Raw genomic sequence first — 25,828 nt, 5'->3', positions numbered from 1 at the left:
ATGTTAGTTGCAATCGCAAAAGTTTAGCAAATGATTTAGTTATCTATAAGGAAGCGTCATCGGGGAAAATTTACAAATATACGTTTAGGTCTTGAAAAGATATTAACTTCGTGTAAAGACAAATAGTTAGATTCAAAATGTCACGTTTACACTTCATGAAACATGAGATGCACCAGATTCTGTTTATACTGTGGTGGTTAATGAAGGTTAGTTCGCGTATCACTTTTCTTTTCTTCCCATGGCGTTTCCAGTTGCGAATGATGCGAGAAAACTAACTGTCGATAAATTTCCGGATGAGCTCTAATTTCTCTGACTTTCCCGTAATGGCCGTTTAGTCACATATGTGTGCAAATTCTCTTCTTGAAATGTAGGCTCTCTGAATTTAAACAGTACACATCTCCATGATGCGGAAAGGCTATCTTATAGTGGCTTGGTAAACAAAGTCATGACTAAACGTGCTGCTACTCTTTTATCCTTCTCTCTCTCCTCTACCAATCCTTGCTGATAAGGCTCGCAGAATGCCGAGCAGTACTCCAGAATCGAGCAACGAATGTCTTACAAGCCACCTCATTTAGCCGATTGTTACATTTCTTTAACTTTCTCCAGTGAATTTTAGTTTAGCATCCGCCTTTTTCCACAGCTAGTCTGATATGACTGTTCCACTGTAAATCACCCCGAACGCACACTTCTGAGTAATTAAGGGTAGTACCTATTTCTAATGATTGATCAGCAATCGTTCCGCCTACCGTTAGACAACTGTAGTCAGATATGTCATACAAATATACCCAATATACTTTAGAAACTTTAACAGAAATGACAACACATTTTCAGTCACGAGTAAGCAAGTTACTGGCTTCATTTCATAGACAAAATACAGGGAAGCTCTAACATGTCTACGAAGAAAAACATTTAGTAACTGTTTGCACGAACTCTACTTGTATATGCTTCACGCACGGGATCCCTATCGACTCATCACACTAGGGAAACAAAGCGCACACAAAGAGCATGAATGGTCATAGGATTGTTTAACTGTGAGAAGAAACTAGTGGGCAATAAAATAAAGATGCTTAATATCTTGCGAAAACTTCGTTACAAAACTTGAAGAAACGAAATGGAAAAATATGTTATTACACGGCAGAACAGAATATACCCCTAGTGACATACTTTATGCTGATCAGCAGAGAGCAGATTTATATGGATATAACTGGAATGTGGGTAATGTAAATTATATTGGAATCCGTTGCTTAGTCGAACAACTTTAAGTCAGTCCTCGTCGAAATGTTTTAAGCGCTTTCAAAAGATTTCTAGTAAATTCAAGGTTCTTATTCGTTCCACATAAAAACTTGCACTGAGAACGTACATGTGAAAGATGAAGTTATGAAGCCGTGCGGTTTAGATAAGATAGCGGTGGAGTCTCTCGGAAATAGATTTTTTCATCTGAGTTGGAACTTAGCTCTTCGCAAGTGTTACAGATATTTTTCCTAGCGAGTAGCAAACACCGTCGAATGATGATCGCAACATAACAAATCAGATCGCTAGGGATCAGTGTATGTATGTTCACAAACATCCCAAAAGTAGGGACTTGTGTAACAGGAGACATTATCGGTCGTTTGCTAGATGTAATTGTGTAACCCTGCTTGCGACTGTTCACGGATGAAGTTTTTACCGTACATTGTTCATGAGATTCGTCACTCCCTAACCTCGTATAAGAACGCATTACAAAACAAAAGCTATTCCAGATGAGTCCAATGAACTCTGTTACACAGACTTTACCAGACGCTACGATTTATGTAGCAGTCAAGTGTAACATTACTCGCATGTTCCACTAACCTTACCCTCTCTTACCTCCGAAACTCATCATAGATATCTCTTCTGTAACACAACAAACATCTTCCCAAACTCTCTGAAGTTCATCACTTAAATCACATAATAAACAACACAGTATGAATGCAGCATATAAAAAACCTATCTTAATATACAAGTTTGGTATCGTATCCTAAATTTTGACTGTTTAATATTGAGAAAGATTCTGGCGTTTTAATTTTTTTCGGTTGCTATGTTTACCCAAACCTTGCGCTTGCACCTCACCTTGTATCTATTTATAAGTGTACCTGTAATAAGTATTGTTTGGTAATGTGAATACTAGTGGTGTATGTCCAAACACTAGACTCGAACATCAGAGATCACGTACATCACTCAGTATCACTTTACTCAGTTTTTCCCAGACCCTGTCAAAATATTTGTTAGCTAAGTGAAACCTCACTCGAATTAATTATCGCGTTACTGTCTATATTCCCTGTAACTGATTCAAATGGGAACGTTGATGAGCGCGTCGCGGGATAAGATACGAGTACGTACCATATATGGCATCCAAGCTGTGTTAATGCTAATGACAGTAATTAAAAAGTAAAAGATTTTTTTCGCAACGTTACTGTTAAAAATAATTTGGCGCTTGGGCTGGTATTAATAAGGGAGATACAGTGAGCCAGTTGGTACCTACAGTCTCTTTCCTAACTGTACGCTTGAAATCCATGACGCACCTTGTCTAAACTCCGAGTGTCATGAAACTTATAGCTAGCTGTTCTGTAGCTATCCTTGTCTTGTCTAAATTTTGACTACTCTCTGTTTCCATTGCAGACTGCCAGATGCGCAATGTTAACGTGAGAGCAGTCAACTCGAAACGAAGGAAAACACCCTCGTCTTCGTGCTTGTGAGTTTCTTGAGTTTCCGAACTCTCTCTCTCTCTCTCTTTCTCTTTCTCTCTCCCCTCTCATAGTCTGGTTGCGCTTAGAAACCCCGACCCTTAGCTACTGTCTTGACTTGCCTTGATGTCCAGTGGCTTATTTTTGCATGAGCTACCCAGGTGTGCATCGTGGACGCCCCCATCATATTGTAACTTTCCCTAACCTTTCCTTTTCCTCATCTGTTGGCAGTAGAGCTTCTCTATATCAGTTTTGGAAAAAAAATAATAATAATTTCGTGTTGCATTCAGTAATGAGCCTCTCGCGTGAGGACTGCTTCGTATTTTACATATAGCCGGACACTGAATAACTTTGAAGAAAACGAACGAGAACGCGCAGGCTTTCCTTTATCCCACCACAAGGCGATGCATCCTGCTCCTCTGAGATCCGAAATCCCAATATAGACTATTTGTTTGGATCTAACTGTTCTGTTTAGGTTGCATAGATAGCGTATGTTAATGTGATAGCTTGTGTATCTGTTATGACAATTGCCTGCAGAGGCAAGTATATTGGTAAATAATCAGTTACGTTGTAATGGGTTTTGTGCTGATCGGTTTCACGCAAGTGAAAAACAGTCTGAAACTGTATCTTTGAAGAACTGTTTGAACAACGCGTGTATCGGCGAGAAAAGTGCTAGATAGCTTCTTTGCATGGCGTTTGTTTGTATCTACAATGCAGTACCAGCATTATGGTACAGATTGCATGTTTAATTACTGTGAAGGTTATTTTAATCATTACTCGATGTTTGGTCAGAGCAGCTTGACCGTGTTAGGAATTCAGTATCACTATGATAGGTTAACCCACGAATCCAATTAGTTAATTTGTGTCATTTTATGTTTGTGTTTGGAGACTGGTTTTAAGAACCGTGGCATGACGTAATATATATTTATGTGATGTCAGTGTTATATTGTTTCTGATGTAGTTGTATGTTGATTCTGTCAGTTTTTATGTTCTAGGTGTCATAGTTGTATGTTGTGTGTTGAAAAAGTGCGCCAGTGACACACGGACCTGAGCTCTCAGTTCCCTGTATCACCGGCACTCATTATTTGGTGGTAATGTTTAGATTAGATTCGTTGATGTGCGCATAGAAATTGTTTTTCTCTAAGTGTTACTATATTTACTCGATGTCTGTGTTTGACCAACTTTAAGTGAACGTGTTTATTTTCCTTTTCAGCTGCGCAGATACCACAGCGAGGCAGTAAGTATAGTATACTCAGTTGGATTTTTTAAAGACATTCACTCTAGATTGTGAGTAGTAGCTTTTAAAACACAGGAAGAAATATTTTACCGTTACGGATCCTAGAGCTTATCATACAGGTTTGCGAAGCAACAGACAAAATGCCTATTTTTCAGATTATGAAGAGGGGAAAATCGTAACTCAGGTATAGCGAATTTCCTTCAATAGCACCTAACGACACTTTCGCTTTTAGGACATCATAATTTTTTTAGTGTAACACCAAATAATTTATCCTTCAGTTCTTTCTAGCTACAATGTCGTATTAAATCTTAATTGTTTAGACTTACAGTTGACGGAAGGCTAGGAGTTACTTCTAGTTCCGATGTGAGTAGGAGAATGATGACTCGTTCATAGAGTGATGCTACCATCAGAGGACAGACACACTCTGCACTCTTAAGAATCAAGCCTCTACATTTGTTTTTTCTAGACCAATAGAGTTAAAACTATACTGTACATCGTGTACAGCAGCCGTAACATGTTTTTGGAAAACTTGTGCGCTACCACAGCTGTACTTCGATCTTTATTTAACCAGACAGGTTTCGGGATTGGCTCATCTTTGTACGGCAACTTGATACGGAGAAATACTTTACATATTGATGACGACGTAGAAATATGCAAAGATCCAGTGAACCAACAGTAAAAATGTCATCTAAGATAGTTTGCACTTGCAAAATTTGTAAGAGTTCACATGCATTTCTCTTGAAGTTTCGTCAATGTAACACTCCAAGAGGGAGAGAAACATGTATTTAATGAAACTAAAAATAGCACCAAATAAAATCCGCATCCCATATACATAAACTTGTGTACGTGAGTGAGATCGTTGACGATAAAATATATTTGAGGGCTGCACCTTGTGCAAAACGCCAATGTTTTCCTTGCTCACTTTTCCTCACAAGTTTTGGTGCTGTTTCACCATCGTTTTATTTTACTTTGTAGCACATTTGGTTGCTCGTGTTGCTGCCTGCCGTCTTTATTACTGGGGACATTTTTGTGTGGTTCGCTATCTGCAGTTTTGTTGCTGTTTGTGGTGGTTTTTACTTTATAACAATTCTGTTAATGCAAACAAAAGGTGATAAGCTAAAGTATTCAGCTTTTACATACGGTGATATTCTTACTATGGCAAACAGCAACAAAATTGCAGACGGAAAGAGGTACTAAAAATCACCTGTAATAAAGAAGCCAACACGAGCAAGCAAATGTACCGTCATGTAAACCAAAAATATACCCACTGACCGTGATGTAACGACACCGAAACAACTATGGGTAATAACGAAGAAGGAGATATTGTTTTGTCGAAGGGGCTATCCTCAAGTACGAGGCGTGTTTATTTAAGACAGTTCCATTTCTAAACAAAACAGATAGACTTTCCTCGTCAATTTTGTTTTTACGTGAAAGCCTGTACTTTAATCTACATTTCTACATAATTCCCAACAATATTAAGGTACTTATCGTATCGTGCAACCAGCTTTGAAACCATCCTCGTAGAAATCTGCGAATAAGCTTTTACAGATGTCCGTAAGAAAGTGCATAATGAGGAACGAAATGGACGACCTAGAGTCATTACTGGCGACATTTTTGTATAGTGAGAGAGAACAGACGCTTTACGATTTCGACGTTATGTGATGACTTTCCTCAAGTGTCAAGAAGTGTGCTTTATTCAATTGTTACAAAACGTTTAAATTTTCGAACTTTATGCTCAGGCAGCAGATTTCTACGAACATGGTATACGATGGTGGTAGTACGATACGGTAAGCGGGATAGCGGGAATTACGTAGAAAAGTAGATTAAAGTACAGACTTTATGTAAATATAAAATTTCTAGGAAAAGTTTCCTTATTTTATTTTTATTCCAAAACGGTATTTACTGAAAAACAAGGCTCGTATATAAACATTTTTTAAACAAACATGAACGTCAATAGTGAGCTTCTGAAAAGAAGAACCTCGAAATGAGTTTCCTTGGCGATGTAATTAACCAGACAGGTTTCGGGATTGGCTCATCTTTGTACGGCAACTTGATACGGAGAAATACTTTACACATTGATGACGACGTAGAAATATGCAAAGATCCAATGAACCAACAGTAAAAATGGTACGCTTACCATATCGTACTACCACCATCGTATACCATGTTCGTAGAAATCTGCTGCCTGAGCATAAAGTTCGAAAATTTAAACGTTTTGTAACAACTGAATAAAGCACACTTCTTGGCACTTGAGGAAAGTCATTACATAACGTCGAAATCGTAAAGCGTCTGTTCTCTCTCTCTATACAAAAATGTCGCCAGTAATGACTCTAGGTCGTCCATTTCGTCCTTCATTATGCACTTTCTTACGGACATCTGTAAAAGCTTATTCGCAGATTTCTACGAGGATGGTATTCAAAGCTGGTTGCACGATACGATAAGTACCTTAATATTGTTGGGAATTATGTAGAAATGTAGATTAAAGTACAGGCTTTCACGTAAAAACAAAATTGCCGAGGAAAGTCTATCTGTAACCAACAGTAAATCTATCAATTACTAATTGGGGGCTGTTTTCGTACTTCTGTATTGCCACCCATGTTCTCAGTATCAGACTGCCGTATGACTGAAAAAGCCTGAAAAACGTCTCGCTGTACAATCCATAAATTGCAGCCGTGACAATATACGACTCATCTTTCCACAAACAATACATCTGTTTTCGAATAGCTCAAATTTTAGATTGCGTGCCGCTTTTTGCCTCCATCAAGCAATTAACTGTGCCTGAAGAGCTATATGGAGAGTATGAAAGACAAGCTTCGGGTTACTACAAATCCTTCTGTCTCTCTATAATTTGGTATTTATCACGTTATTACCGCCTTTATTTATCTGCTGATAGTAAAACCTTTATTGAGGTGTCTTACAACTAAAACGCTTTTCAGAAAATTAATGAATTTTATCTATTGCTATGTTATACTATAATACAGTTTATAAGTAAAGGTATATTTTATTTGTGTAACATAGTTTTATTTTTATTTGTGTGATTCCCCTATTTTATGAGGGTAAATTTGATTCAGCTCAACATAATTACTGACTACCTTTCAGTTAAGAAAAACTACTGATTTCAAGTATTAGCATTAGCGTAATTTGGATCTGGACACAAATTTTTCTTAATTTATTTTTAGCTCGGTAAATTTAAACAAATGTTGGCAATGAATTGCAGGTCTGTAAGTTACTTGAGTAGTGATAATTATGTGCATAGCTTATGTTGTTACTTTTATGCTAAGACCGTTTCTCCAGGCAAAGGTCATCGTAAGCTGAGTAAGTTAATTATTTGTTTATGCCATTTCTGCAGATACACAGGTGTTACATCTACAGCGCAGATAACAAAGGTCAGAACAACAATAAATATCAGAATTTTGGGGCAATATTCTACTTATCATTACAGATAACTCTCAAATCTATAAAAGTTAATATAGAATCACTTTCACTATAATGAGAATGTCAATTACTCCATAACCATACAATAATAAGCATTTTGTGTGTAAAAATGTAGCATTCAGTTTGTAAAATAGCCACGTACGCATATTTACTGTTCTACTTTACTATCACCCATCATTGTAGTTCGATGACACATAATTTTTTCGCACGTCTTTCTACATTACTTGTCACACAATTTCCAAGTGAGCCATGCACACTGTTCCCTGTCCCGCAATTTGAGATTCGCCAATAGAAAGTAATTGTCTACACTTATTCCAGTCCTTCGGACACCAATCACTCTTTCGTCAAGGAACAGGATGATGAAGGAATTGTACTATTTAATGTCCCATCGAATAAGAGGAAGGTGAGGAAGGAAATTCGCCGTGTCCTTTTCAAAGGAACCATTCTGGCTTTTGCTTTAAACGACTTAGAGAAACCATAGAAGACTTACATCTGGATAGCCAGACGGAGAAGTCAACCGCCATCCTCCCCAGTGCGAGGCCAGTGTCTTATGACTGCACCGCCTTGCTCGATAACAAGTTAGTGAATTCACGGATACACATTTTTTTTCCTTTATTTCATTTCGATTCCCTCTTCCGAAGGAGATAACGTAACATGAAACACAGGCGATAAAAGGGCGAATGTTAAAAACTGAAACATGGCGAAAAAGTTGCAAAGAAAATGTAAAAATAAAGGTCAGAGATGGTGATTAAAACAAATAATAAATAGACAGGCACAGTTAAAAAACACGGAGACAGTGCGGTTTCTCTTCACAACAGTTAAAAACACACCTAGCGACAGCATGGTGGCTTTTCGCAACACTTAAAAAGAGAGATGCACGACACTGAACACTCATGGAAACACTGCCCTATAGAGTATGATGGCATATGGGGGGGGGGAGGGGGGGAAGACCCAGACAGATGAGGGGGAAGTAAGGGGGGAGGAGAGGAAAAGCAAAAAAAGGGAGGTGCCGATGGAGGGAGAGGACACAGAAAAAGGGGGGGCAGGGTGGATGTGAGAAGGAGTGGGGAAGGCAGTGGAGGGGAAACCAAAAGGAATCGAGGGCGAGAAAGGAGTCAAAGAGAAGGTAGGTGGGGGAAAAACAAAACAGAATGGAAGGGGTGGAGAGGAAGCCCAGGAAAGGACAGAGGGAGGGAGGGGGAGGTGAGGATCAGAGTTGATAGGAGGGATAAATGGAGGGAGAGAGGCCATCATCTGGGAGGGGGAGTTGATGGAAGCCACTGTGGGAGAGGAGATGATGGGTGTAGAGGTGCAGGGTAGGTGGGACACAATGGTTAAGAATCAACAGTGGGTGGGGGTTGGAGAGGAGAGGAGCAACTAAGGGATGGGGAGGATTCAGTCAGTGGGAGGTGTAGAGGACTCAGATATGTTCGAGGAAAAAGAGCACAGAGGGGAAATGAATCAGATCATAGAGGATCTGCATGGAGGATGAGAGGCATATAGGAAAGACGAGGTGGAGTGCATGGCGCTCGAGGATCTGGAGGGACGGGGGATGGGGGGGGGGGGGCAGATATACAGGTGGGACTGGCATAACAGAGGATGGGAAAAGTTAAGGATTTGTAGGTGTTTAGGATGATAGAGGGTTTCAACCCCCATGTTTGGCCAGAGAGGAGTTTAAAGAGACAAAGGCAGTTGTGGGCTTTGCATTGGATAGAGCGGAGATAAGGGATCCAGGTGAGGTGACGGTCAATGGTGAGTCCAAGGTAGGTGAGGGTGGGGGAGAGGTGGACAGGATGGGCGCAGATGGTAAGCGAAAAATCAAGGAGCCAGAAGAGTGGTACGACCTACGATGATTGCCTGGGTCTTGGGAGGATTGATTTTGAAGAGCCACTGGTTATTCCATGTGGCAAAAAGGTCAAGGTGATTCTGGAGAAGCCATTGGGACCGTTGAAGGCTAGGAGCGATGGCAAGGAAGGTGGTGTCATCGGCATACTGCAGCAGGTGGACTGGGGGGGGGGGGGGGGGGAATTGGGTCATATCGGCTGTGTACAGGAGGTAGAGGAGAGGGGAGAGGACAGGGCCCTGGGGTACACCCATGGAGGGGTAGAAGATGCGGGAATCAGCATTATGGATGGTTATGTAGGAGGGGCGGTGGGAGCTGAAGGAGGCAATCAGACCAATCTGACGGACATAGTTGATAAGAAGGGCATAAGGCTGGGGTTTAAACAGGAGACTGGGATGACATACACCATCGTAGGCTTTTTCGAGATCTAGGGAGACAAAAATGGCGGAGCGACGGGAGTTAAGCTGGAGGGAGGGGAGATGAGTGAGGCATAGGAGTTTGTCATCAGCAGAGAAGGTAAGTCGAAAGCCACAGTGGGTGTTGGGGAGGAGGTGGTGTCGGTGGAGGTGGTGATGGATGCTGTGGGTAAGGATGGATTCCAAGAGCTTGCTGAACATGTAGGGCGAGATACACATTTAACTTCCATTGTTTTATGTAACTTCGTTGGCACAGTACTTATGCGAGCACAAGTTCACAATATTAAGTAATTTGTGACCCATCCTGCTTTGCATGGGTAGCACAAAATACTTATTTCCCATCACATACCATAAACATTAACTCTGCACAAAAAATCTGTTGTTATCAGCTTAATATCTGCTATGTTCTGCATCAAAGGTCGTTTAGGGCGTCAGTGGTAGTTTCTGATGGCCTCCTGGTGGCTGGCAATTTTCTGATGACACCGCCTTCCTAGCCCTTTACGCTACCCTTCAATAGTCCCAATGTACCCTCCAAACCCAACTTGACAAGTTCACCACTTGGTGCAACCAGTGTCCTTCATATCAATCCCTCCAAGACACAGGTGATCATTATAGGCTGCGCCACCCACTCCTTCCATCTCCATGATTTCTACCTAACCATTTATGGCTGTCCTATGCACCTCACTCTTACCCTCAAACACCTTGGCCTCACCTTCGACCGCCACCTCATCTGGACTCCCCATCTCCTTACAATCCAATACAAAGCCCACAACAGACTCCACCTCCTAAAACTCCTGTCTGGCTAGACAAGGGGCTGCATCCTTCCACCATCCTTCACACCTACAAATCCTTGATCGGCCCCATCTATTCTTTTGCCAGCTTCACTTGGATTTCTGCTCCTCCCAGGTTCTATAAATCCCTCCAAATCCTAGAACGCCACACACTCCACCTCGCCTTCCATATCTACCTTCCATCTCCCACGTGCATCCTCTGCGACCTCATCCCCTTCCCCCACCATCTCCTTTTCCTTGAACACATCTGCACCCTGTATATTGTCTACAGACTTGAACCCCCTCGTCCCTTGGTGTCCCCCTTCCTTTACACCCCCAGCCCATTACCACGCTTTTACCGTTGTGTCCCACCCTCTCTCCATCTCCACACCCTCCACCTCCTTCCCCAACGCAACTTCCAGCACCTACCCCTCCCGGATGATGAGCTTTGCCCTGACGTCTACCCATCCTACCAACTCTAACCCCAACTTCTTCCTGCCTCCTCCTCAGGGCTTCCTCTCCCCCCCCCCCTCCCTTCTCTTGAGTGGCTTTCTCCCTCCTATATCCTCTCTCTCTCCTGTGCTCCCTTTCAGTGTCTCTGCACTCCCTCCTTCCTTGTCTTCCCACTTCATCTCCCGCCCTGCGTGTCTCCTGCCTCTTGTTGCACCTCCTGCCCACTGTTTTTCCTCTTCCTCCCAACCCCCAGCCCCCCCCCCCCCAACCGCACCTTCCTCCCCTCTTTTTTCCCCCTCTCCAGCCTCCAGTCCCTCGGCAGGTCCCTACCAGTGGTTTTTTATGTCGTGTCTTGCTCTGTGTGATTTTTATCCTGTGGTTTACTTTTAACTTGTGTTTGCCTCCAGTGATTTTTAAGTGCACTTTGAGTCGCCAGCTGTGTTCTTTTAACTTCATGTCGACTTTTTAACTGGCCCCAGTGCGTTCCCTATCTTAGTGTAAATTTTAACTCCACTCATCTCCATTTACTGTGTTTTTATGTCCCACTTTTTATCCTCCCTTTTTATGTGTTCACTCTTCTGTAGTTTTGTAGAGCCAATTGGCTGAAGAGCGGTGGACTGTGCCACTGCCAGCTCTCCCCTGCCCATGTCGGGCAGGGGAATGAAACTAAAATAAATAAAAAAAAATAGATGATGAAACAAGTTTTCTACGCCCTTCATCGCTGAGCTTTTCCTTACAAATGGTGTCATGACACGTTCACAGTCTCCCACAGTCATTTCTCGACGGTTTCCAATTGTATTACTTCTCAAACAATATGTTTACACAAAAAGCAGTTAAGGAGCTATTGTTCTATTACACATCGAATTAAGAGTATCTGTCCAAAGATACACTACACTATGGATTCTTGAAACTACCTATAGATAAATATATCAGGCTGACATTTCTTTGTAACTAAATTGCGGAGACAACGAAGGCATTCCATTTCGCTGTTGCACAGAACATCTTGCACACAGTATCCACATATACCACTAAATGCGCCTACAAAATTTTATCATTCTATGAGCCGATATGTTGTCATAAACACAGCACCATGCGTGACGTTTTAATTTATTGGTTCTTCACTAGTGCCTCTATTCGCAACACATTTCATATACAGTATCACATATACCACTAAATGCGCCTACAAAATTTTATCACCATATGACACATAGTTCAGGAGATATAACGTCACAAACATTGAGCTATGTGAAAACGAAACTGCAGGGAGAAATTTGCTTGAGATACAGGTAAAATATTTGTACAAATACAGGATAGCCAAAAAAAGTGCCAAATATTTTGAGCGGTGGTAGTACTCATAGAAACAATAAAAATAGGTCCAATAAAAAGCTGCGCGGGGTAGCGGTGCGGTCTAGGCGCCTTGCCACGGTTCGCGCGGCTTTCCCCGTCGGAGGTTCGAGTACTCCCTGGGGCCTGGGTGTGTGTGTTGTCCTTAGCGCAGGTTAGTTTAAGTTAGATTAAGTAGTGTGTAAGCCTAGGGACCGATGAACAAATGGTTCAAATGGCTCTGAGCACTATGGGACTTAACATCTTAGGTCATCAGTCCCCTAGAACTTAGAACTACTTAAACCTAACTAACCTAAGGACATCACACACATCCATGCCCGAGGCAGGATTCGAACCTGCGACCGTAGCAGTCCCGCGGTTCCGGACTGAGCGCCTTGAACCGCGAGACCACCGCGGCCGGCTAGGGACCGATGACCTTAGCAGTTTGTTGCCATAGGAACTTACCACAATTTTCCAAATTTGCAATAAAAATGGGTCTGGAAGATCATACTTCCTAAGATAAATCCAATAAACATGGGTCCGAAAATGCGTAATTTATGCTACAAACACGTGTTTATAGGAGGTGTTCAACGTGGTGTCCATTCATGACAGTGCACCTCTCCGCCCTCCAGCGTAAGGAATGACGCACCCTTTGATGTATACCCAGTCGTTGTTGTACCTGCTGGTACACGTTGAAGACGCGATGCTGTAGTGTCCTCACATCGTTGATTGGCGTGACGCAGACGCAAGTGTCCCCATAACCAACAGTCTAAGGGATTGGAACAAGCAGCCAAGGTGTGCCCCCCTTCCTGGCCAGTCCAGTGGTCCTGAAATGTCTGCTTCAGGTGTTCGCGGTCATTGTGACGAATGGGCGCTGGTGTGCCATCATGCATGAAACAAATTTGTATTCCTTTCTGCAATGGCACAGCCTCCAGCAAAGAAGCAATACATTAATGAGGAAGTCGAAATAATGCCCCCCTTTTAACCTTTGTGGTAGCACGTACGGCCCCATTAATCTATCGCCAAGTAGGCCTATGCCTGCCCGTACATTGATTGAGAATCGATGTTGATGCTCTCTTTCCTGAATTGCTGGGGAATCTACACCTGTCCATACTTGCTTGTTGTGGACATTTGCAACACCATATTTTGCGAACCTTGCCTCATCTGTAAACAAAGTCTTGGATGTGAACTGTGGATCTGTGGCACGCTTCTGTAACTGCTATTGACAGACCCGCCGTCTCCCATGATGATAGTGTGGCCTCAGGGTCTGAACGCGCTGTATATGACGTGGATATAGCAATTGTTCCTTAAGTACCTCCCAGATAAGAGAGTGAGACACGCCTTCTGCTGCTGCCAATCGCCGCACAATGGTCCCAGCGGTTTCTTCCACCGAACGTAGCACATGCTCTTCCATGTCTACCGTGGGGACTGTGCCGGCCTACCATTGTCAGTCTTCCGAGATGCACGCATACCTGGTCCCTCAGACGCTGGAAAAGTATGCCGAACAGATTACCAGTGGGCACTCTGCGCTGTGGATATTTTTCGTAGAGGGCACGGCTTCGCACGCTACGTCCATTTCCTAAATCGTGGCAAAATATCATATCCGCCATTCGTCGAGTAGTAGACTTCTATTGCTAAAAAGTAATGGAAGAGAGAAAATGCAAATGCACTGCACCATTTCTACTTACAAACAGCGCAATAATAGTAAACACATAAGTGAATCCGCGTTTGGAAGAAACTGAAACTCCATGATACTCACACAGGATTGACAGTACTGTGCAGAAAAGCATACAAACACGACGAAAACTAATGTAGTGTACAACACGACTCAAACCACGCAGCTGGTTTCAAACCACGTAATGGTAGGTAGAGTACTGTGAGTAAGATATCACAATACCTTGCCGACACATTTGACGGAGCGCCAATGCAACGATTGTGCTAATACTCGCTACCAAGCGTCGCACAGCCCTTTCTATAAACACGTGTTTATCTCGGAAAGTATGCGTTTCCGGACCCAAGTGTATAGGACTTATTTTTCTTGTTTCGATGAGTACTCTCACCTCTCAAAGTATTCGACAGTTTTGTTGAACATCTGTATAATTAAAATAAGACGGCATGCAGAAAACGTGCCTCCGAATTTTTAATGTCAAACCTCTTTACAGGTTTTTAAATAAAACAAACCTTGTTAACAGTCTGCGCCTTTATTCTTAGCCCGCATCTCGTGGTCGTGCGGTAGCGTTCTCGCTTCCCACTCCCGGGTTCCCGGGTTCGATTCCCGGCGAGGTCAGGGATTTTCTCTGCTTCGTGATGGCTGGGTGTTGTGTGATGTCCTTAGGTTAGTTAGGTTTAAGTAGTTCTAAGTTCTAGGGGACTGATGACCATAGATGTTAAGTCCCATAGTGCTCAGAGCCATTTGAACCTTTATTCTTCATGCGTACGTATTTGTTTCTCAGCATAGTCACCCGGGGGACGAACACATTTCTCGCAACCAGAGACAGGTTTCTTCACAACGTCACTGTAGAATGTTTAACTCTGTTGAGCCACAACCTCACCTCTGCTTACAACGCTTCATTACTATCAAAGTGAAGCCCTCAAAGGTTTTCTTTAAGTTTCGGAAACACAAATGGTTAAAATGGCTTTAAGCACTATGGGACTTAACATCTGAGGTCATCTATCCTCTAGACTTAGAACTACTTAAGCCTAACTAACCTAAGGACATCACACACATCCATGCCCGACGCAGGATTCGAACCTGCGACCGTAACAGCCGCGCGGTTCCGGACTGAAGTGCCTAGAACCGCTCGCCCACAGCGGCCGGCTCGGAAACACATGAAAATCGGATAGGGCCATGTCGGGACTATATGGAGGATGATCGATTACAGTGAACCCAAGGCGTCGGATTGTAGATATTGCAGCGCTTGTGTGTGCTCTGGCATTGTCGCGCTGAAGGGAGGGTCTCCATGTGTGGACGAATTCTTCGGATTCGAGACTACTACAGCACGTTGCTTGTCATGCGGTATACACGCATTGGTTTTTAATGAGTTAAAGTAATACTATTTTCAGTTACTATTTGTTATCCGCCTTGAGCTGACTGCAATTTAATTAAAGAGAATTACACCAGACGCGTTTCGCTTCTATTTATAAAGCATCTTTCGTGCTTATTCTGCAAATTAGATACATACGTTTGTACATTTTTGGTTGTTTTAAGTTAAAAGAAACAGCATTTTTGTTTGCAAGTTACTTACGGTGTTTCTTTACATATTCTGCCTCTTCTCTCCTTGCTAGCAGCGGCTGACGTCGACAGACTTCGATTCACATACGCACTTGGCAGTTTTTGCCATTCTGCAGTATTTCTTGTGCTATGTCATTTACACTTCACTTTTGCAAACCTTTTTCCACTCTGCACGGTAACAGTGTTTATGTCTGTTGGTTTGTTTTTCGTTCACGCTGTGAGTTCAGCCAACCGTTGAAACTATTTTTGAGAGTGTGTGTGAGTTAGTGTAAATTAGATGTGATAGTAGATGGGGGGGGGGGGGGGGAGGAGGTGGTTGCAACTTTTATTTTTTTTTGAGAGGGTGGTGACGGGTGCGGATGGTGATTTTAGGACCGATCTGGAAGGAGATGGTAGTGATAAATGAAGCCTGTGGTTATATGTGTATATTTAACGTTATATTAAGTGGTCAATAAATATAAAGAGTGTGTGGTTTTCGAAGCTTGTCTGATCATTTATAAGTTGTTTATTTTCTGCTATGGTTTTTCAATGTGGTAGTTTTCTTGTAAGATGAGGAGGTGTTTTTTGTTGTTGTTTGTCCCTATGATTTCCATGTCTGTGTTTCTGATCGTCATTTTATGTTGGTTTCGGTGTAAGTGTTCTGCAAAAGTTGAAGGATTTGTCCTATACTTCCATGCTCTTAATGTTCTTTGTATCTGGTATCAAATGTCCTCCTGGTTTGGCCTATGTATCTGGCACTATGTGTATTGCATTTCAGTTGGTATATTCCTGATATAGATCAGTTTTTCCTATTGTTTTGGGAAATATTTCTGAATTTAGTTGTTGGTTTGGTGGGCTATATTTATGTCTTGTCTTTTGAAAATATTGGGTATTTTGTGTTGTCTATTTGTGGTAGTATCTCATTGTGTATCACCTTTTATTTTCTGTTTCTTTCACGCTTTGAGTTGTTCCTGTTCTCGTATTGTTTGCGTGTGATTTTGTCCTTGAGTTGGTGTTTGTTCTTTTCTGTTTCTTGATTTTCATTTTCAGCTTTGTTACTTGTTGACTACAAAAAATTGCAATCAACCCCCCCCCCCCATCTCCTCTCACACCTGTACCTAAAATACAAGACAATTTCACTAATTTTCACTAACTCATCCACACACACACACACACACACACACACACACAATAGTTTCACAGATTGGCAACACTCACATCATGAACGGAAACAAAGGAACAGACGCAAAAATTGTTACTGTGCAGAGTGAGAAACAGTTTACAAAAGTGAAGTGTAAATAATTCACCCAAAGAAATACTGCAGAATGGCAAAAACTGCGAAGTGCATATGTGAATCGAAGTCTTTCGACGTCAGCCGCCAGAAGCAAGGAGGGAAGAAGCAGATTATGTAAAGAAACAACGTAAGTAATTGGCACACCAACTTTATAAACAGAAAGCTCTTTTCAACTTAAAAACACTGGACTCGCATTCGAGAGGACGACGGTTCAATCCCGCGTCCGGCCATCCTGATTTAGGTTTTCCGTGATTTCCCTAAATCGCGCCAGGCAAATGCCGGGATGGTTCCTTTGAAAGGGCACGGCCGACTTGCTTCCCCGTCCTTCCCTAATCCGATGAGACCGATGACCTCGCTGTCTGGTCTTCTCCCCCAAGAAACAACAACAACAACTTTAAAAAAATGTACAAACGTGTGTACCCAATATGCAAAATAATCACGGAATATGCTTTATAAACAAAAGAAAACACGTCTGGAATAATTTTGGTTAATTATATTGCAATCAGCTCAAGACGGATAACCAATAGTAATTGAATTTAACAGCTGCTGCGGAAGATGGCCATGCAAACAAACGTATAATACTATTTTCGTTGGTTGGCAAGTTTTCATGCCCGTTGTAATTAAAAGTAAAATCCCTCAGCTCACATTAAATTTCACGTGTGTTATGGAATGGATTTTTCTAGAAATCGCATGTTAACCTTCTTTTTCTGAGTTTCCTGTGTACATTCGCCGGGTTTGATGCGTGGTGACTGAGGATCCGTATCTAACGGACGAGCTGCAATCTACGGGGATTCCCCAGTATTTCCGTCTATTACTTCGTTAGAATGAAGCAAACGCTGTTTTCACTTACAAAACTTACTTTAAAAGACTTACTTTGCAAACTCTTTAGTTCATGTTCTGTACTTACGATAGTAAGTAAATGAAGAAGAATGAACCGAGTTCATGAAACTGTAATACAAACGCCCAATAACGTTAGTCGAGTTCTCCCGACACGTGTCACTTACCATCACTACAGGTTATTCCGCCTCATTCACATTTGCCAATTATTCACAGAACTAATTTTGTTCTCATAGTACAGTACGATTTTTGAAGAAGACTTAACGACCTGTACACCTCTTTTCCCTAGAATGCTGAAAGGTGGTTGCGACAGTTACAACGAATTGGACATGTTTATGAAGGAAGAAGTCCTCTGCTCTCGCGAGTTTGAGAAAGACGTAGAGAGGCTGGAAGAAGTGTTCACCTAAGTCCACATCCCTAGCCATTACGAACTTTCGGTACTTACGTTTGCTATCTGCCAGTTATTGAGAAGTAATTTACACGTTAAACCGGATACACCACAGCTGTTTCAATAGCTTACCCAAAATTTCAAAGTGAGATGGATAGAATCCTTCGAAGCTACACTACTGGCGATTAAAATTGCTACACCACGAAGATGACGGGCTACAGATGTGAAATTTAACCGACAGGAAGAAGATGCTGTGATATGCAAAAGATTACCTTTTCAGAGCATTCACACAAGGTTGGCGCCGGTGGCGACACCTACAACGTGCCGACATGGGGGAAGTTTCCAACCGATTTCTCATACACAAACAGCAGTTGACCGGCGTTGCCTGGTGAAACGTTGTTGTGATGCCTCGTGTAAGGAGGAGAAATGCGTACCATCACGTTTCCGACTTTGATAAAGGCCTATCGCGACTGCGGGTTATCGTATCGCGACACTGTTGCTCGCGTTGGTCGAGATCCTATGACTGTTAGCAGAATATGGAATCGGTGGGTTCAGGAGGGTAATACGGAACGCCGTGCTGGATCCCAACGGCCTCGTATCACTAGCAGTCGAGATGACAGGCATCTTATCCACATGGCTGTAACGGATCGTGCAGCCACGTCTCGATCCCTGAGTCAACAGATAGGGACGTTTGCAAGACAACAACCATCTGCACGAACAGTTCGACGAAGTTTGCAGCAGCATGGACTATCAGCTCGGAGACCATGGCTGCGGTTACTCTTGACGCTGCATCACAGACAGGAGCGCCTGCGATGGTGTACTCGACGACGGACCTGGTTGCACGAATGGCAAAACGTCATTTTTTCGGATGAATCCAGGATCTGTTTACAGCATCATTATGGTCGTATCCGTGTTTGGCGACATCGCGGTGAACGCACATTGGAAGCGTGTATTCGTCATCGCCATACTGGCGTATCACCCGGCGTGATGGTATGGGGTGCCATTGGTTACACGTCTCGGTCACGTCTTGTTCGCATTGACGGCACTTTGAACAGTGGACGCTACATTTCAGATGTGTTACGACCCGTGGCTCTACCCATCATTCGATCCCTGCGAAACCCTACATTTAATCAGGATAATGGACGACCGCATGTTGCAGATCCTCTACGGGCCTTTCTGGATACAGAAAATGTTCGACTGCTGCCCTGGCCAGCACATTCTCCAGATCTCTCACAAATTGAAAACGTCTCGTCAATGATGGCCGACCGACTGGCTCGTCACAATACGCCAGTCACTACTCTTGATGAACTGTGGTATCGTGTTGAAGCTGTACACGCCATCGAAGCTCTGTTTGACTCAATGCCCAGGCGTATCAAGGCCGTTATTACGGCCAGAGGTGGTTGTTCTGGGTACTGATTTCTCAGGATCTATGCACCCAAATTGCGTGAAAATGTAATCACAGGTCAGTTCTAGTATAATATATTTGTCCCATGAATACCCGTTTATCATCTGCATTTCTTCTTGGTGTAGCAATTTTAATGGCCAGTAGTGTAATAGAAGCAGGCTGAACCCTCCTTTCAGGTGACCATGTCTATCGTCACAGCGCGCAGGTTTTGTGTTCAGCATGTCAACTGAAACAGCAAAAGACTAGAAAGATTCCCTTACGGCAAACATGTTACGTTTTCTGGGTAACGATGGGCTTACACAAGAAAAACCTATCGCGAAAAATTGAAAACCTTCTTCTCCGTTTACTGAGAGCATATACAGACGGTTTCGTATTCCATGGAGACAGAACTCCGCCCAATTGGCTCGGGGTGATTCCAATCGTTTCGAATGAAAATCGTTTTAATCGATGGGTTAGATGAAGGTGGACTTCAGAGCGTTGTTCACCAAAATCCACAGAATTCGTTCCTTGCTATTTCTGATTGTGGATGTATGTGAAAGACATTGCGCTATTGCACAACTCCCCAGCAATATGGGTAACTTGAAACACTGAAGAGCATTAGCGATTAACTCTGCCGCGCGGGGTAGCCGCCCGGTCTACGGGAGTCTTGCCGCGGCTTCCATCGTCAGAGCTTCGAGTCCTCCCTCAGGCATGGGTGTGTGTGTTGTCCTTTACCATGAGTTAGTTTAGGTTAGATTAAATAGTGTGTAATCCTAGAGACCGATGACCTCCGCAGTTTGGTCCCATAGGAACTCACCACAAAAGTCAACCCTATGGCCGGCCGAATTGGCCGTGCGGTTAAAGGCGCTGCAGTCTGGAACCGCAAGACCGCTACGGTCGCAGGTTCGAATCCTGCCTCGGGCATGGATGTTTGTGATGTCCTTAGGTTAGTTAGGTTTAACTAGTTTTAAGTTCTAGGGGACTAATGACCTCAGCAGTTGAGTCCCATAGTGCTCAGAGCCATTTGAACCATTCAACCCTATGGGTCGCGATGTGCCCAACCATTCTTGGGAGAAATCCTTATAGCGCTTCAACGTGTACCGTCTTTTAATAGTCGCAGACAAGAAAGAAAACCTAAGTGTCAGTATTATACGTGTCACCTGCCTGTAACTATGTGATATAGTTTTATAAAAATGGCTCTTCTTTTTACACTGTAATACACGAAAAACTCTTAAAATTCTGTATAGCCCATACAGCGGTACATATTTTCTGTGCGCTCTACGAAAGACAGATCATCTTCTTCTACCGGACTAACCGACCAAATATTAACTAGCGGTCGCCACACGACATTGACTCCAAGTATTACCCACTGCCCTCTTACCCCATTTATAGATTCTTCTGTTATACTCCATTGACAGATGTTCTCATTTAAGAGTGAAAACTCAAACTATGAATGTTCTTCTACTATTTATTCACTTAGCCATCCGTTTTTGAGTTGAAGAGCCGGTATTTGGCAACAAATGGCTATCGCTTTACAGTGTTATTATGTACAGGAAAACAAGAAAACAAACTTCAAAAGAATAGATTTTACAGTAAGAACATTATTAAAAGGAATCTACGTTGTTGAAACAGCAAACATGACAACTTGGGGTGAATGTTAAATATTAATTTTGCGAGTGAGGAACAAGTTTTTCAAAATGCTGTTAATTTATCGATGTAGAACTGGTAAATTCCAGTAGAAGCTTTTTTGTAGCTGTCGCCAAACTGTGGACTTCTTTCTCTTTTTTGAATCCGTGTATCCGGTCTACACAAACCGAATCTGATACTACGAGGGCGTGCTGAGAAGTAGTGTCTCAAAATTTTTTACGTGAAAACCCTTAAAGCTTTTTAAATAAAACAAGCGTTCTTAACACTCTACATCCTTATTCTTCTTTTCTATATATTGGCAGCCCTCTGCCGAATTACAGGGTGGTGTGTAACTTAACTATGTCGGTGCGTAAGAAACATCACGCTGTAATGGAGTATCGAATTAGAAGTGTTCGTCTTACATGTAACACGATCTCCTTCAGGATAACAATGCCAGACCACACACGAGTACTACGACATCTGCAACAATCTACCGTGGGTTCGCTGTCATCGATCATCCTCCACGCAGTCCCGACCTGTCACCACCCGATTTTCATCTGTTTCCAAAACTCAAAGAACACCTTCGACAACTTCGCTTTAATAGTGATGAAGCGGTGCAACTCGAGGTGAGGCTGTGTCTCCGTCAACAAAGTCAAACGTTTTAGCCGCGCGGGATTAGCGGAGGGTTAAGGCGCTGCAGTCATGGACTGTGCGGCTGGTCCCGGCGGAGGTTCGAGTCCTCCCTTGGGCATGTGTGTGTGTGTGTGTGTGTGTGTGTGTGTGTGTGTGTGTGTGTGTTTGTCCATAGGATAATTTAGGTTAAGTAGTGTGTAAGCATATGGACTAATGACCTTAGCAGTTAAGTCCCATGAGATTTCACACACATTTAAACATTTTTTTTTTCAAACATTTTACAATGATGATATCAACAAACCGGTCTCTCGTTGGGAGAAATGTGTTCGTCGCCGGGGTGACTATGTTGACAAATAAATATGTAAACACGAAGATTAAAGACATAGAGTGTCAAAAACGCTTGTTTCATTTAAGAAGCTTCAAGAGCTTCACATTAAACTTCGGAGGCACTAATTTTCAGCATGTTACGTGATGTAACATCGGGGGTCCTTTTCATGGAAACCAAGAACTGGCCCTGAAACTGTCAACAAGTGTTCTTATTCCGATACGGTATACGGTGTCGCTGTAGTTGCTTGTCCTGTATAAGATCTGCAGTCCACAGCGACCTCCTAAAATTAATTTATGATGCACTGCAAGGCTGTATCTAATTATTTCATCTTAAGGCCATTTGTCTATGTAGCTAAGCTACTTGAAAGTTATACTTTGAAGACTGTTTTGTAAAAAAAAGGTTCTGGCCTTTGCAAGCCATTCTGGCCAACTGCCTAACGGCATTGAACTCAGCCTTTCGCCAGTATGTCGTGAAAAACGTGCGCGCGCATACACACACTCACACATACACAGAAGTGCGGCCGCACGCACGCCTGCATGCATAAATTTCATTTGGAAATTCCGTTAATGTATTTCTGTTGAATGTGCGCTATATTGGGTTGATGTGGATGTCGAAAACACACAATAAAACGCTGTACACGTGGCATTTAAAGAAGCAGCTGTTAGTTCTGAATGTATAACGAATATGGACGCGACACATGGCATGCTTCAAGCAATGCGTATACAATATACAGCATCAAACGTAAGTAAACAGTCAACACAGGCAGTGCGTCAGGTAATACCGAGACAACAGCGTGGCTGCAGCTACGGCTGGCCAGAAAGGTCCTCGGAAATCACTCAGAAAGCTATTATGCAAATGAAGGTGCTTTTATTGTGCGGGGACGTCTTGCCTTCGGTGGTGTCATCTGTCTTCTGAGTCCCGTATTCAATAAAACCACGAAGCAGCGCACTCGGAGGTAGGCGAGTGTGTATTTTATGAAACAAGCATACGTGACTCGTGAGCGCCCGCGCCACAGGATGTTACGGTGCGTGGAAACAGGTGCGTTAAAACAGTTGGCCGTATAACAAATGCCATACTCCCACTATCGAGACGTTAAAAGATGGCAACAACAAGGAAACGAACCAATAAAACTTTACACAGTAACCTGCCAGTAAGTTGACATGTTTTTCTCGGCGGATACAGCTGTTTGTGTGAACTTATAAGAGACAGTCAAATGCGGAAAACGAGACACATGGAAAAGATACGTAAGCTGTTTATTACTTCAAAATTAATCGCCAAAACTCTTAGTACATTTAATCCACTGTGAGACAAAACGGTCAGTAAATTTCTTTTATTTCCGTCAATGATCAAAAGCTTTTGGGTCCTTAGACTACCAGTTTCGGTCAGCAATGACCACCTTTAGATGTTCAGCAAAACATGGGAAATGAAATACGATATGCGGACAGACTACATCTTAAAACAACGATATATGCCATAACGAAAAACCATTGCTTTCATGGATGTGAAACTTGCGCTTAAAATATCACAAAGCCGAAGTGGCATCGTCACAGAATATACGCAAAATCAGCTTAGCATCGAATAAAGTTAAATTTAGAACTGTTAAAAAGATATGATTGTGAAATAATATGTGTTTTTTTCCTTTATTGTAATTTCATTCCCCTCGTCCTATATGAGTGGTGGGTGGTCTGTCAGCTGCAAAAGTTTGAAACATACGTATTATAAAATTGGACACGGCGGTTGACAAAATGAATGTTTGACATAGTAAAAGACATATATTCAGTTACATAATTTAAAATATAAAATGCGAATTTGTTGATAAAGTAAAATATTGCACAGATTATATGGGAAACAAATTTTTCGCAAAAGATGAAGATATAGAGACAGTTGCATAAGTTAAAAAAGTATAAAGGCCCCTGTTGATTGATTAAGATAGAGACATACGTAAGTAAAGTGATGAATGGGCCTACACATCCAGGAAGAGGGTTAGCATGGGAACGTAACAGTTGGGGTACTGCATAACAGGGTGTTTGTGTGGGTGGGTGTTTGGGAGACGAATTGAGGAGAGTGAAGAGGGATGCCGTTCCGGAACAAGCCTTAGGATGTGAGTGGAGAGGAAGAGAACCCTAGCCGGAAGAAGTGGGGTCGGTTTTTATAGACCTGGTAGGAGGGGTGCATATCAGGGCGGGTTTCATGGTCGGGTAAGGAAAGGTGATTAAAGTTTCCTTGAGAAAGGATGTGGAGAGTGTGGACTTGTAGCATTCCGGGAATGTGACTATAGAGGCGCGGCAGAGCACAAAGAGCAGTGAGTAGGGGGGAATCTAGGGCGTGGGCAGTGTCGAGTTTACGGGTAACGTTTGATATTCGGAGGTGTTCGAGATGGAAATGAAAATATGTGCTTTTTTTTCTTTATTGAGATTTCATCCCTTCCCCATCGCCTCCGTGCCCCATACGGGGAGGGAGTGGGCTGCAAGAGAATGCAACTTGCCGGTCTTCAGCCACATGAGAGCGAAATATTAAAAACAAAATCATAAAAACTCGATATGGAGTTTGTCAAAAATAAACGTTTTCACCTATAAAAAGACAGATCGTCAGTTGCATAAGTTAAAACACAAAAAGGTTGATTCGGTGATTAATTAAAATAGACACAGATGAGTGGAAAATGAGTGTCGCACACGAAAATATAAAAACAGACAGTTACATAAAGTACAATGGAAAGGCCGATTGTGAACTATTAAAAAAGATACATGGAAAAATGAAGAGATGAGTGGAGATAGACTGCCAGGGAGATGAATGTCAGCCGGCCGGGGTGGCCAAGCGGTTCTAGGCGCTACAGTCTGGGACCGCGCGACCACTACGGTCGCAGGTTCGAATCCTGCCTCGGGCATGGATGTGTGTGCTGTCCTTAGGTTAGTTAGGTTTAAGTAGTTCGAAATTCTAGTGGACTGATGACCTCAGAAGTTAAGTCCCATAGTGCCCAGAGCCATTTGAAGAATGTCAGAGGAATGTAGAATTTAAAGGTAGTGCGTAAGAGGGGGTTTGAAGGTGGATGTTTGGAGAAGGGATGGGGGAGAGGGGAGGGATGCGGTTCCGAACTTAGGAAGTGATTGGAGAGGATTGCAGGGGAAGGGTAGGCAGCCCTGACGAGGGGTGGGTGCTAGGGATCTCCTAGACCTGGTAGGACGGGTATATATCAGTGCGGATTTCATGGTGGGGTAAGGGAAGGCCATTAACGTTTCGTTGGGAGAGGATGTTGAGGATATGCAGGTGTATTATTGGGGGAATGTGGTGGTATACACGTGGCGGAGTACCAGGGTCAGTGAGCAGTGGGGAAACGAGGGGGTTCGTAACGTCCAATTTATGGGTAACGTGGGTTATTCGGAGGTGTTCAAGATGGGAATAGTAATATGTGATTCTGAGACGCCCTTGTCATCATTTTAGATAAAAATAGCAACATGCACAAGAACATGCTTATGGAGCTAATAAAATAACATAAAGTTGATAGAATAACTAGGGAAAGAAGCGAAGAGAATGAAAATAAAAGAATAAACAAGGAAATAGAATGGAATAGAATAAATAGGGGAAGAAGAGGAAAGGATGAAAACAAAAGACTAAAGTACAGCGACACCTGATGGCGCACCAGCCTGAATGCGGCGTGGTGAGAAGTCGGACGAACTTAACCGCTACAGGACCTCACGTATCGTGCAACAAGTCGTTCCAAGAAAAGTGTAATAAAATATTGTAATAGTGATTTAATATGGTTTTCTTGTTAATGAAATGCATTACATAAACAGAAAATTGACAATAAAACGCAAGAGTAAAACGGATAACGTAAGAAAATTGAGTAAACACGTGATGCACTCTATACTACATAACGACGGAGTAAGATGTACATACGAGAGACGTTCAATGATTAATGTAAAACTTTGTCAAATAAAGTAAAGTATGTAG

The 25,828-nt window shown here is 42.6% G+C and overlaps 1 protein-coding gene across 1 annotated transcript in view; it reads left to right on the top strand.

Moving 5' to 3' along the window:
* LOC126248952 (homeobox protein onecut) overlaps nucleotides 1–25,828 on the top strand; it is a 618,905-nt gene that overhangs the window by 477,179 nt on the left and 115,898 nt on the right. The window contains exon 3 of the mRNA XM_049950486.1: nucleotides 3,916–3,939. Coding sequence (XP_049806443.1) covers nucleotides 3,916–3,939 — 24 coding nt within the window. The remainder of the gene's footprint in view (nucleotides 1–3,915; nucleotides 3,940–25,828) is intronic.

Source organism: Schistocerca nitens, chromosome 3 (assembly GCF_023898315.1).
Source record: "Schistocerca nitens isolate TAMUIC-IGC-003100 chromosome 3, iqSchNite1.1, whole genome shotgun sequence".
NCBI lineage: Eukaryota > Metazoa > Arthropoda > Insecta > Orthoptera > Acrididae > Schistocerca > Schistocerca nitens.
This window is presented reverse-complemented; position numbering and strand designations above follow the sequence as displayed.